Raw genomic sequence first — 14659 nt, forward strand, 5'->3', positions numbered from 1 at the left:
ATACCCTCAGGTCAAAATTCTACCTGGGAGGGTGGTGGTGATGTCGAGGAGCTATTTCAACCTGAATCCGTTCCAAAGCCAAATTCCCCTAGAAGTGAAATGAGTTGCCAGAGCAGGACTGGCAGGGCCCATTGGTTTTGGTAGTGGTTTTGGCTTAGACTAAATAGTTCCTAGAATCCCAGTACCATGTTTGCTGCTGCTGTAATATTGGAATGGTTGGCCTGAGACACTGTCCAAGTCAGAGCTCTTACAATGAGGAGTATCGGTATGCCACACAGGAAAATAGCCATACCAAATTGGAAGGGTGTTAGTTTTGTTTGTTTTTATTAGTAGTAAATCCAGTGGAAGTAGGTTATCCTTGTGGGTATGCACTAATCTCAAGATTAAATTCCCTTGATACCTGTAAGATACACCATTTTGGCATACAAACGAGCACTCTTGGAATTGCACACAGAGAGTACACGTTTGCCTTCTGTTGTCATCGTTAGCAAGCAAAACATGATGCAATTATAGGATAAAACCCTCAAATCTATATTTATTTTTAGGTCTACTTTACTTTTAATGATAATAATACTTTATGGTATAAGTAATTTGTTAGTATAATTTATAAACATAATTATGCTTTAGTTTTATTGTAAAGATTTTCCATGAGAAGAGGCTACTATTTTGATGTGCATGTTGTGATTTGATATGGAGCAGTGAGATTTGGTACCATACCAATATTTTACTTTTCATGTGCAATTCTCAAAATATGTCTTATTTAACTATTAACTGCCAAAGAAGGACCAAGTGATGGCAGTATATATGTCTCATCTGAATTCTTCCTGAAAAGTTTGAGTTTGTTATACACAGTAATTTCTTTACAGAAGACTCTTGTTTTCAGTACATCAAGCTACCCACTATCTTTTCAAAAGGACTAGAAAGAATGCCAGAAAATGTAACCGAATTCATGTTAATCCTGTCATCTTCATCAAGCTTTGTAGCTTGTTTATTTTGTGGAGATAAAGTTTATTTTCTATTAGCAATGTTTTTCAGATCATTTTTTTTTCTGCCAAAGATTAATTACAAAAAGATACTTCCCATGAGTTTAGTGGCCATTACTAATGATTCATGAATTACTCTTTTATTGGACACTTACCGTTGCTAATGAATTCTGCATGCAGTGTAACCCTTAATGATACTGTTTTTCTTTGTCTAGTCATTTTTGCCTCCCCCATTTTCCCAAGAGATGATAATGAAAAGAGATGAAGGCACCTGAAACTGTCTGAGTTGCAACCTAGCTCCCTAAGTCCAAAGCTATGGTCTTGAAACCATTGCTAAACTACCAGACTCTACTTTCTGCCCTTAAAGTGCTACTTCAATTTTTAGCCCATGTGTGTGTTCAGGAGAGGTTCATGGTTTCTGGCAGGACAGTCTTACAGCACTATTTATTTCATGCTTAAGCCTGCCTGGGATCCAAGAATTTGACATTTCTGAACCCAAGCCCCTTACAACAAACTTTCTCAAAGCATTGCTAACTCACATCAGTGAGATCAGAATCTTTATAAATTAGACGTTCATCCATGAGCAGTTGTGCTTATTGTATATGATGCTGCTCACAGCTATTGTAATGTTCTTTCTCTCTCATGAAACTTCCATCTGTTTTTTGTTTGGTTGGTTTTACTGTTTTTCTTTAGCTGCTTGTCTATAGCAATATATTTAGCGTAGAAGTTCTTCAGGGCCAGACCATTTCTATATTGTATCCTTAGCCAGCTATGGTTGGAGTCTCCTGACTCCACACAAATGATTGTCATAATGATAGCAATTAAATATACGGAAGCAGAGACTCCACCCTTTTCTTTGGGAATACGCAGCAGAGATTTCACAGTGAGTGCTCCTGTGATCACAGGGAAAGGGTTTGTAGCTGCAGATCTACTGGGGCTTCCCTTGAGCACAAAAATCAAGCTAATAACAAGTCAGCACTTCTGTCATGAGTATGGCTGTTCTCAGAGTGCCATGCTACCTGCTATTTACAGAAACAGCATGGGCTTGTGCCAAATGAAGAAGAATTCTCCCTTCTGTAGTGTCATCACCTAATATTTACCTTTTCTGTTTTCTGTGCTTAAAGATACTATAGGAATGGAAGTGTTCCCATCTATCTGTAGCATACAGAAGTTGGTGTGTATCAGATCACCTTAAGACTGCTTAGTAGAAGGCAAGCTTTCAGACCAAGAGCAAGTCAAAGAAAGATTTCCAACCAGTGGTTAAAATATAAGGAAAAAATCAAAATGGAAATGAACAAAATGATCTATCAAATGTGAAATGTTCTTCCCTAGAAGTGAGATTCTGCTATAAGGTGTTGTTCAGATGGGAAACAGATTTAGCAAATCTTGAATTTTCCTATTGGGGCTGCTTTGGAGAGTTGCCCAAAAACTGAAGACACCAGTTCACAAACAGCAAATATCCATCTGCAAGGTATTTCCTTACAGATCTGGAAGAATACGTCTGTCCCCGTATATATCCTGGAGTCAGCTTAGGACCAGACCGGTCCTTTGCAGGGAAAATGAAGTGTTAAAAGTTTCTTTTTCAAGTTTATTCTTTAATCTAAGGAAAACCATTTTTTTGCAACTTAAATTAAAAGGTATAGACTGTTAAGGAATTTACTGCTCAGTTTAGTAGTAGAATTCCTCTGTCCTCTGTTACACGATTCAGTGAAAATGGGAATCTAGCACTGCCAAACTTGCTTCGCCGTACATGAGTTTGATTTTTGTCTCTTGTTGGTTGGACCTCTCTGACATGTCAGCTCTCTTCTTTGTCTGCTCCCTTTGCTTCATGCAGGTTGACTGGCTCTCCCCAAGCAGCAAAGCAGACAATGTAAAAAAAAAATCCTCTTTTAGTCTTGTAAAATGAATCACCCATTACATAAAAGATTATACATAAATATCAATGGCAAAATATTCCAATAACGGTACAACTGCAAGCAGATAATTTGCTTTGGAGAGGCTGTGTATGCTGTATGAATGTACAGAAGGTAGAATAGGCAGTGGAACACTGAAGCATCCTCTGCAGTGACAAAGGAGCAGACAGTGCTCTATGATGTGTTAGGTGGACTACTCGAAGCTCCACTTATACTCCTGTCATTGCTACATTCTTTATAAATTGCATGTAATTAGGAATATTTTTGTAAAAATACTTATTAACCCCTAATTTATAAATTAAACAAGTTTATAACTTTCTGGTTTGACTTCCGCTTTACATTAAAAACCTTACACTTACAGAACGCAGATTTAACACAGATTTGAGATAGGGTCCTTAGTATAACATTATTACATACTGCTAGCGGAAGGGAATCCTCTGCAAACGCAGTGGCAACCTTTCTGTGTCAAAACTTTGTGTTTCCATGGTAAAAACACATACATCATCCTGTTTTAAAGAATTTGTAGAATCGCACTTTAGACTCTTACAATTTCTAGCAATGTTAAAGCTCTTTATTTTGCAGAACTTTCATAAAGTCCCATTTAAACTGTGTGAAGCTGTGTTTTCATCTTCAAATTTAATAAAAAACTTACTACTATTTCACTTTAATGTTGCCTGTTTCAGTTTTCTTTGTGACTTTGGTCTTTTCCTGCTGCTATCTATTCCCCTAAACATCCTATTAAGTCTTTGCTACTGAATTGGTTAAAAAAGGGGGAAAAAAAATCCATTTAAAGCTCTCAGGATGATCCGGATCAGTCTTTCCCACCTTCTCCATCTTTTCACACTTTACTTACTTTCTTGTCTTCTGAAGCTTTAATCTTAATTTTGTCCCTGGGGTTACCATGTTACAAGATTTCTTTTTTTTTTCAGTCACTTCACATCTGATCAAGTGTTCACTCACTGAAATTGAGTGTTTTACAACAGGAAAGCATTTGGCCAAATTATTGAAGAGTTTACTACCAGTTATTCACGATTACTTTTAGTTTATAGCAAGCCACCATCACTCATGTATGCTTAACATCAAGACCTGGCTTTGTATAAACTTTGTATGGAAGCTACAGAATAAAATAACGTTATGTTGTGCTCTTAAATAGCCAATAGGTGGACTTTTCATAATTAACTTGCTTCTGACTGCATTTTGCTCCTGCTGTTCAGGATATGAAAATGCATTAAGCACTGACAAGATCAGTGAGGAGCTGTCTAGGAAGCCTAAGTATAGTTTATAGGCTTGTTAAAAGCTAAGGATCCTTAGTCAATCAAGCCAATGGTTTATGGGATGCTGATGGCTAATTTGGTGAATCAAAAAATCATAATGAATATATCAAATGAAATGTTATAATTTTATGTATGTTAGCAGCCAGGAATGTCAATATCCAATGGTTTTGTTGTGATATAAATCACATTTTTAAGCCAAATAATCTGGAACAGAGAGAAAACCTTTTTTAAAGTGGAATGCCTTGAAAGCTTTTGATTTCCTCAGTTTAGCATCACCACAGGCATTCTGTTCAAGTTAATAATCTTTAATTTTTTAATTATAATTCGATGTATTATAAGTGCAATGGGCTACTGCAGTACAGTTATGGATTTGGACATCCTATTTATAATAAAAAATTTTTTAGAAATACACTTTCCAGCTTAGCTTACTTTAGAAATATAATTTCCAACTAACATGCAGAGTTGTTTCGTTATAGATATCACTACTGATGATACAGAATACATTATTTATATTTAGCAGACTTACTTGCACATATTTATTTCGAATCTAGAAACCTCAGTCATGGAGCAAGAGCCAGTGTCTCGCTTACCTACTCTGCAAATTGAGAAGAAAGAAGTTATTCTGGCCCCCCAAAAGTTTACAAGCTTACTCTCTCTTCCCTGGATATATCTTACTATCAGAATGGGAATTTGGAGTAGTAACACTCACAGTTTAGGATGATACAATAAGAGATTGGTTTCAGAAGTCCATACAAAACAGCACACATATCTATGCTGATCTAACTCTTCCTTTAAAACTGGTAGAAATCTTACATAAACAAATTCTGTCAGAAGTTTTCCAGCATTTCTGATTATAATTCAAGTACTGCAGGAGTAGGGCTTTTTGTTTGTTTTGTTAAGTATTCCTGCACTTCTGAATGTGGTACCTTTGGTCAGAATTGAAAATGAAACGCAGACAATAAAACCCTATCACCCATGTGATCTGAAAAGTCAAGTACATTCCTCTTTACATGTTTTATATTTTGTCATATTTTTCCTTAAACAGATAATTTATAGGATTTATTTATACTGGAATTGACACTTGCCAAACAATAATGATTCAGTTATCTGAATTCATAAAGATGTAGACAAACCTGGCTAATATGCAGAAATTGAGGGTAAGCAGGATGTACTTCTCAGTACTTGCAGGAATTAATTCTTGAAATTTTGTCTGGGGTTTGCTGTTTTCTGACTCTTTTAGCTGGGCTTCCTTGGTTAACTACTTCTACGTGATGGTTCTGCCTGTCCACCTCTAAGTCCCCCTCCGCCCAATAACTTTTGAACCCATTGGCGGCTAGCAGCCATGGTGGTCTCAGAGCCAGGGTTTTCAAGCAGGCTTTGTGGGTTTTGGGAGCTGTCACGAAGGCGGTTGTAACTCCAACCACAGCTATTCTGAAAGTGAACAGCCAGGCAGTTCATGTGGACTGTCCAGCAAGCACATGCTTAGCACTGAGCTTGCCAGCATGAACGGTGCCAGTGACTCAGCTAGACTGGCACAAGACAGCAGAAGAGCTGGATGATAATCCAAGTGCAGTGGATTTGCAGGGTGTAGCTTCTTTAGTCTCGCGATTGTAGAACATCTTGTATTCTTTGCTTCACATGTCTTTATATTTTCATACTTCGAATTGGACTTTTTCCTAAAAATTTTAGTTTAGAATATTTTATTTCAAAACAGAGTTTATTTTTTCTTATTATTCATATTATTTTAAGATATGGAGCCTAGAGTTGTAATTAAGGGTGTATTAACAAAATATTAATAAAGAAATAGAAGGAACCAGGCCCTCCATCAAGTAGGTATATAGGAAAGCTAGAAAGCCAAAGGAGGAATAAAATGAGAAAACTTAGTGGAACTTGCCTAAAGCCCATGGTGAGCATAGGATTTCAAATTCTCTGTCCATTTTCCCTTCCCTTGGAGTACACTGTCTCTAATTTAACCTTCTTTATCTGTGAAATAAGCCTTCTTTGCTTTGCCTATTTCATAATGCCTTCTAAGAAAGTTTTACTGCGGAAGAATGCTTTTCTGCTGCAATGCTAACTAACTTATCCTCCACCTTGATAAGGCAGTCCAACCACAAGTTATAAGAAACCAATGTTCATATTGTAAATCACATTTTTAAAAATATAGTGATGAAACAATTATTTAAAACAGAGAAGAGGAATTGTTCTCTAAGCAGAATTAAATTGTTAAAGCAAAGATATTGTGCACAATGGGGACATTACAAAAAATTTTACTCAACCTCAAAGGAAATGGAATAAACAAGATCTGGTTCAAGGTGCCAAATTACTTCTTCATTATTAAATTATTTATTGCCCCAAATGTTCCAAACAATGATATCAACAATTAAAATTTTACCTAACATAGCATTTCTTTCTCAGTGCTTCAATCTGTATTTCACTAAGAGGGAACATAACCTTTTGAAATGCACAGAACAACTAAGCAACAGTGTGTCTCTCAGCAACCAAGTTCTAGTGAATTCTGACCCCTGAACTGTACTCCAGCAACCCCTTTAGCCAACAAGCTCCTGTGACACTGCTGGACAAAATGTCAGTCACTGGAAAATTAACAGTTGAGCTGAGAGTGTCAAATCTTTGTAGCTGTATCACTGCAATGATTAGGAAACAGCAATCTTGAGAAGAAATACTCAAGAAGGGACAGAAACTGCCCACTTTGTGCACCCTTGCATGGTCCTGTGTTATCTGGGCCACAGTTAGCTTGCAGTGAAAAACAAAACATAGGTTTATTTAAAAAGTGAAACAAATTAATTGTTAAGTGGGGAAACTCATGGTGAACACTCCAGTTCCTTTGTTTAAGAAGGCATTTTTCTGTTTTTAATTATAATTTGCATGCCTGCTTTGTAATACTAGAAAACAAAGGCACATCAAATGTTATTTTAGCATCCCTTCTCCCTCTCCCCCTTCCCCCCTGCCCCCGAATTTCTCCAGTTGTGAGAAAGATTTTTTGAAAAATAACCCCATCCTGCTAATCCTGGAAAAGCCTTCTGTTAGACGAGTTATTCTTGGCAGATGAGGTTGGACCTAAGCAAACAAAATAATAAAATATTACAACAATTTGTTAAATACCAGCTCTTGTTCAGCCCTCAGAACGATACAAATATTTATCTGCTGGATATAAATGGCAGTACACATTGGACAAGCTGTGAATTGTTACAAACTATGAATTATTTCAGATCTGATTTTTAAACGTGTATGGACACTTCTGCTCAGTGGCATCGTCTGTAACTGTGACTGTACTAAACTTCAGAGATGTTTTAACTTCAGAGAAGTTCCTTAACAGCTGAAATAACCAAAGAGCCACTGTTGCTTGGTAACCTGTGGTATAGTGATAGCGGGTTGCAGCTGTGATTTTGGATTAAGTATGTTGTGGAGGGACAAAATTATTTCATCATTAAGACACACAGGTGCCAGTGGACTGGCTAATGTGAGTGGGCAGTGGGAGAGGTGGTGGAAGATAGATTTATATCTGTCTGTAAGCTCACTGACTTTCTGGATAATACAGGCATAAGATCTGTAATTTGCAAGAGTATGAAATGTCTCTAGGGGAGGAGTATCACAGGACTAATGCCCTGTTTCACTTTTTTCTGTTCCTGTTAGTGATAATAGGCAAAGGGACATGGAATTTGGACACTACCATTATAAAGGCAGAAGGCTAATGCTACTTAAGAACAGAGGTAGCATGGTACAATTAGTATTTGGAGGGTGAATTCATCATTAAGAGGGCAGAGATGCATGCAGATTTTAGAGGGTGACATCAACTATCATCTGACTTTTGAAACTTTCAGAAAGTCAGAAGCTGAAGATCTGAGCAAGGGATAGTGCACTTACGGAGTACCTTGTCAATTCTGTAGAGATACTAGTTTCATATTAGCTGTGACAGTGACCTTCTTGACTTCACGTGATTTCTTTCATTCTAAGACCTGGTTTAAATATGGCTTTGTCACCTATTATTTGAGGTCTTTGCATAACATATATCCAGGTTGCAAACCTTTGCAGTCTTGGACTACAAACCTCCTACTGATGCCAAGAGGAGTTTGAAGTCCAGGGTCAGACTCCAGCTCGTTATAGAAACATGGACGACATAGATAAAAGCAGTTTGACACATCACGTATAGTAATGAGACATCTGTCTTGTCACCTAAGATTATGGTTTACCGGGCAAACAAATAAGATATTCACCAGCGATGCGTGTATGTCTTATAAGAGTTGAATGAGATTAAATGGTGCAGAGATCCCATCCCTGTCTGAGTATGAAGACCTTTTTGTCCTTCCCTCTTTTGTTTCTTCCTTTATTTAATTGATTTCTCCTTTGAAGTGAGATTTGAATATATAAAACAATGGCTAGACAGATACTATATTTTGCTGCCCTCTCATTCAGAAACTAAACTATACAGATAACAGACTGACCAGCCAGCATGGCCATTGTACTTGTGAAAAATCTAACTGGCTCTTGTAGAAACAGCCTTTTAAATTTCACCAAGCAGATAAATGAACTAGGAGCATCAAGTTAGATTTTGTTTGGTTCAGTTGTCTATAAAGAAAACAACTTCTTATAATTCAAGTAAGAAATTCTTACATGAATTTCTTAATCAGGCTTCACTAACTTTATTCTTTATCCTCTTTTGTTTCTTTTCCTTCCTTCTCCATGCTTAAACTGCACAATTGAGTTTGCTTCCCTCCTCCATCCCTCCACTTTTCTGTTTTTTCATCCCACCTTTGTTGTTCATATTGCCTTTTACCTTGTTTTCTTTGCTCATTTTCCCCCTCAGAGATTCTCATTCTTTGGAATATTTATTCCACATCATGAACAAGAAATTAAGTGAAACAGGATCACTGAAGTCAGAGTGTATTGCACTGCAGAAACTGGGCAGGTTGTAAAATCAGTCATCTTTTTCTTTTCCTTCCTGTTCCTTTCCTATTTCTTTTCCCTTCTTCCTATTGTATTCTACACTTTCCTTCTGACTCCTATCATTACCACAGTAGTATTTCCCCATCTGCAAAGAGAACCAGGCAGCATAAGCAGGCTCCTTTGCTGGACACAAGATAAAGGAGGAGATAAAATCTTTGCTATCAATACCTTCAAAATGGCTTGAAAGCTTTAGATTTGATTGGCTTGGCTTGTGGTGCAAGACAATATAGCTTGACAGCTCTGGCAGCCCTCATGAACATAGACAGTCAGCCAGTCTATCTCCTACGTTCTGTTCTTTATTATTTGCCATCCATAAACCTTAGTTATTTGAAATGAAAGTTTGACTGGGGTATCTTAAATCCATTCAAACAGAGCTAGCAGAGAATATAAATAACGTATCAAATGTGAAAATAACAATGATTCCCCCCTCTCTTTCTTGCCTGTTATCTTGCAGTGGAGAAAGTGGTTCTGGGAAGACTGAAGCCTGCAAACAGATAGTGAAGCACCTCACTTGCAGAGCCAGCTCCAGCAGAAATATCTTTGATACAAAGATAAAATATGTAAGTAGCATTCTGATCACTGAGTAGAACAAAGCAAAAATCTGGCCTCTTGGATAGGCAAAGACATTTGAACTGTAAGGAAAAAGGCATCTGCTATGCAGAAGTTCATAAAGGGTTTGTTTTCACCATTGAGGTTAAAGGAGGTTTCTTTCCCTGAATTGACCTGAAAGGGAACAGGATGAAGCTCACATTGGTGTGACGAGAGGAATCTGAAAAGTGGAGGCCAGTTTTGTTTCTACATGTTTTGGTGACTTTGGAAAGCAGTGTTTCAGTGAATAGGAAACATCTGTGTGATGAGGTACTGTCTCCTAAATGTGTACTAATTGCCTTCAGTAAGTAAATAAATTTGTCTGTATGGTTGTGGTAGTGCTTCTCTGGACAGTAGAAGTGCTGAGGCATCTGAAGTAATAGTATGTAAGACAGAAACTGGAAAGTTGCAGGAAAACCTCAAGGACTGAACAAAGTTATATGGCCCAGTATTTGTATACTAAATATATTTATGAAATAGGCAAGAGTTCTGAATATTTGCTCAGTCATATTTAATTCCCACAGCAGAACCAAATTCTGCCCAGTGTGTATCATGAAATCATGAGAACCTCCTTCACATATCAGATGAATTTGTCTCCTTGCTAGTACATTGTAAATGTAAAGTTTTCGTTTGACTGAACATTGCAACTTGCGTTTCATTGTCATAGCTGCAACACTACTATAAAGGTTCATACTGACATTTTAAATTATGCTGAACCCTAGATTACCAATTCAAATTATTTTAAAAAATTGCCTTTCGTGATAAAACTTCTGAGATCCCAGCTCGGAGACAGATTTACACAGAATGTTTTAGCACAGTCTGCATTGTCATAGCTCAGTTCTGAGTTTGATACTTTAAAAAAAAAATGTTTAGATTCTTTCACCCACTCTGGTGACCTTCCTCTACAGCACTTACAGTCAACCCAAGATACTTTTTTTTTTTTTTTAGCTTTCATCTGCCCTATGCATGATATTCAACAGAACTCTAGAATCGTTCATTGTGGGGTTTTTTAATAGTATCACATGCATCATTCAAAACACACTGCTTTCTTCCTGAATTATGCATGATTCAGTCCAGAAAGATGATAAAGTAGTGTCAGAAGTACAGCTGACACTAACAGACAACCTACAAATCAGGATTATTGGGATGCAGGAAAGGCTACAGATATACTGGTTCATATTTTATACATTCCAGCTGATAAGGTAATAAAAGTCCTATGGATTTTGGGTGGATTTTAGAAAACAGTGTTGCATTTGTGTTTTTTGAAGACATTAGAAAAGCCTGATGACACTGAAAACAGTACAGCTGAATAAGCTGTAGCTTTGCTTTACTTTGTGTAGTCATATAATTGCTGTGTTAAAGTCTTTTTCACAGTGTTATCTGATTCATTGATGATGTTCGTAAACTGACACATTTCATCTAGGTTTCATGTGACAATGTTAAGAATACCCTTGTTATTTTTTCACTTTTTTGATTTAAATTTTAAAGTCCAGTGTTGCAATAACACCCTTATATAGGGACAGTACACTTTTACTTTATTTTAAACCCAGGAGCCAGATCTACAAATGATATCTATTTCTACTCTGTATTTTTTTTACTTACTACCTACACAGGTTTACTTACAGTTTTGAACTGATCAGGCCATAAATGTTACTCAAGTAGAGCTGCAAAATTCAGGTCAGATCCTCCAAGTCCTTTTCTTCCCTAAAGTTCAGATTAAGTAATGAGTAGAAGAACTAAGTAAATAAGTAACTTTGTGAATAAGCAACTGAAAACGATATGCTTTGGATACAAATATGGCAGCTGTGGGAATCAGGTGTGGGAAGTAGTATTGTCTCTGCTGCAACTTGTCTCCTGACCACAGGAAAATTCCCAGGGACAGCCGTCATGATCCAGTGCAAATGAAATAAGATGTTGTCCTTAGTTAAGAGGAGGAATCAGCATGGGAGGGGCTGACCAGGCCTAATTTTCTCCATCTAAAAATTAGTTAACTTTGCTTTAACCTACTCTATGTAGTAAACTGCACAACAATCCCTAACATGCAGTTGTTATCCTGCTCCCTGACACAGTTTAAATCCCCAACAGGTCCTCTGGCCACATGTGGTGGTTTAACCCCAGTCAGCAGCTAAGCACCGCGCAGCCGCACCCTCATGTCCCGTCCCGTTCCCCCTGTCCGTCCCCGTCCCCCCCCCCCCCACTCCCAGTGGGATGGGGAGGAGAATCGGGAAAGAAGGTAAAACTCGTGGGTTGAGATAAGAATGGTTAAGTAAAATATAATACTAACAATAATAATAATGAAATACAATAATAATAATAATAATGAATATAATAAAAAAAAGAAGAGGGGAAAAAAAGGAGGGGAAAAAAAAGAGTGATGCACAATGCAATTGCTCACCACCTGCTGACCGATGCCAGAGCCGCGATCTGCCCCTCCCGGCCAACTCCCCCCTGTTTATATACTGAGCATGATGTTCCATGGTATGGAATATCCCTTTGGCTAGTTTGGGTCGGCTGTCCTGGCTCTGCTCCCTCCCAGCTTCTTGCACACCTGCTTGCTGGCAGAGATGGGAAACTGAAAAGTCCTTGACTTAAGATAAGTGCTACTTAGCAACAACTAAAACATCAGAGTGTTATCAACATTATTCTCACACTCAATCCAAAACACAGCACTGTACCAGCTACTAAGAAGAGAGTTAACTCTGTCCCAGCTGAAACCAGGACACCACAGTTCAGAGGACGGCATGTGCCAGGGACCATTCACAACAGTATGTCCACCCTATTCTGCAAAAGAAGAGGTGTTAGATGTCTGAATGTGAACCTTATCATGCCACTTGCCGTTGAGGTTAGAGAGTCCTGCTCCTGGTCTTGTTTAGTTTAATAGTATAGATGTAGCCATATACATCAATGAGTCTTAGTCAATGCAGGTGGAAGAGAATCATCACAGATTAAGAAAAATGAGTTGCCTTTTGGTTATAGAAAGATCCCTTGTAGCTAGCTTAGATGGGACACCTTACTTCTGACAGCAAAGGTAGATGTAGCAGATCCCACCCACGGGGAATCAAGTAGAGATTCTGGTTTAGTTGCCTTTTAAGGTGCTTTAATGAACACAATAGCCTGGATTCATTGCTGCTGCAGTTATGCATAGCACCATTAAAGTTAATAAAGCTGCACGGGTTAAACCAAGTGCTGAATTAGCCTAATGAGCGAATACATCCTAAACAACACTACTGGAGTGGAACCAAAACTAGGCTGACTGGTTTTCTGCTGCCACCTACTGCACAAATAGCTGGTTTAATTAATAGTTCTGAAGGGTCTGATTTTTAGAGCTTCTGTCTTTGTGATTGGAACCACGTGTTATCTGTGCCACTCCACCGCCCTCTTCCCTCCCCAGCTAGGTCATCCAGCTTCAGCAAAACACTGTTATATCAGAACAACAGTGTATTTGGGCCACATTGCAATCAATTTCTTAGGATGCAAAAGAGGAAGGTGCTGAAGGGAATCCTTCAGGGTGTAAGGGTTGTAAGAAACTAATTATACACAGAAAAGCTAAATATAGAGAAAACATGGAATAAAGATGGCATATTTAATGAATTTTTTAAATGCTTTTTTAAAAATAATTTCTGTGACCATGAAGATGTAACATGTAAATGCATTAGTGAGAGATGCTATAAAAAAGTCTGAATCTATTTTTTTCCTCAGTTTTTCACTAGTATAATGCTGAAGTAATTCTATTTGAAATCAATAATTCATGCCATTTCTGGCATCACATAAAGCTTGTAAATTCCTTTGGTTGGTTATTAGTATCAACTGACAGTAACTTTACAAGCATAGCTGCCTTCAAAGATTCTAATCTTTTTGCTAAGCATGCCAGCTCTGGGCATACGACTCCAGTCACTTGTATCCAATCTGACAGTAACGACACAGCTCACGTGTGAGGCATTGTCTTCCCCCTTCCATTTACAACTTCTGCTATTCTGACAGCACTTTTTTTTTCTTTCTTTTGAGCTCTCTTACTTTAAATTTCTATTTAGAAAAAAACTTTCAAGGAATTTGTTAAATTCCAAGCTGAAAAACAGTCTTTTTTTTTTCCCAGTTATTGATCACAAACCAACCTCACTGATGTTTATTGAAATATCTTCCTGTTTATTTGCTCTCTTATCACTTCTTTACCATTGTCTCACAGGTAAACTGTATCTTGGAGGCCTTTGGACATGCTAAGACACCCTTGAATGATTTTTCCAGCTGTTTTATAAAATATTTTGAGCTACAGTTTTGTGAGAAGAAAAAAACATTAATTGCAGGTAAGTATCATTTAATCTGTTTATTTTGATATCACCCACAGAGTAGTAGATCAGGGATCCCAGTGTGCCATACACAGAGTTAGGCATCAATGGCCTTAAAGTATGTGAAAGAGGCAAGGGGGTTTTAGGGAGTGTCGGAGGACCATGTTTAATAGCATGTGAATTCATAGCTTGTCTAGAGTGCGCAGTGTTAAGAGGGAGAGCCCTCTTCTGTGCAACCACTAGGTGGCAGAGAAAGACAAGGAAAAAAATTAACACCACTGATTCCTCTTGCATTTCCCGGGAAATCGCATTTCCCTTTATGCCTGAGATTAACAAACTGTGACAGCTATGCATTGCTTTACTGTGAAAGAAAAGTAACAAAGAGATTAATTTTTGCATTTGTATCTGATATTGTATTGGGTATTTTAAGTATCCCTTAAATAAGTGATAAACTCATCTGTTTAGGGCAAACAAAATGCACAAGTATACCCTGTAATACTGAAATTAGAAGTAATTTATTACAGCTTTGAGCTTCTTCTAAAGGAACTAGGAATTATATTGGTGTTTATTCTCATTAGAGGAAAGATAGCGTGGAATTTGTGCCTGCTTTCAGGGTAAGTGGGAGTCTGCTAATGCCCAGTAAGCGTTCATTAGTG

The 14659-nt window shown here is 37.7% G+C and overlaps 1 protein-coding gene across 1 annotated transcript in view; it reads left to right on the top strand.

Moving 5' to 3' along the window:
* The window catches only part of MYO16 (myosin XVI), a 297557-nt gene that overhangs the window by 120418 nt on the left and 162480 nt on the right, over positions 1-14659 (top strand). The window contains exons 13-14 of the mRNA XM_050904272.1: positions 9587-9692; positions 13904-14021. Of these exons, the coding sequence (XP_050760229.1) occupies positions 9587-9692; positions 13904-14021 (224 nt within the window). The remainder of the gene's footprint in view (positions 1-9586; positions 9693-13903; positions 14022-14659) is intronic.

The sequence above is a fragment of the Gymnogyps californianus genome, chromosome 1 (genome assembly GCF_018139145.2).
Source record: "Gymnogyps californianus isolate 813 chromosome 1, ASM1813914v2, whole genome shotgun sequence".
NCBI lineage: Eukaryota > Metazoa > Chordata > Aves > Accipitriformes > Cathartidae > Gymnogyps > Gymnogyps californianus.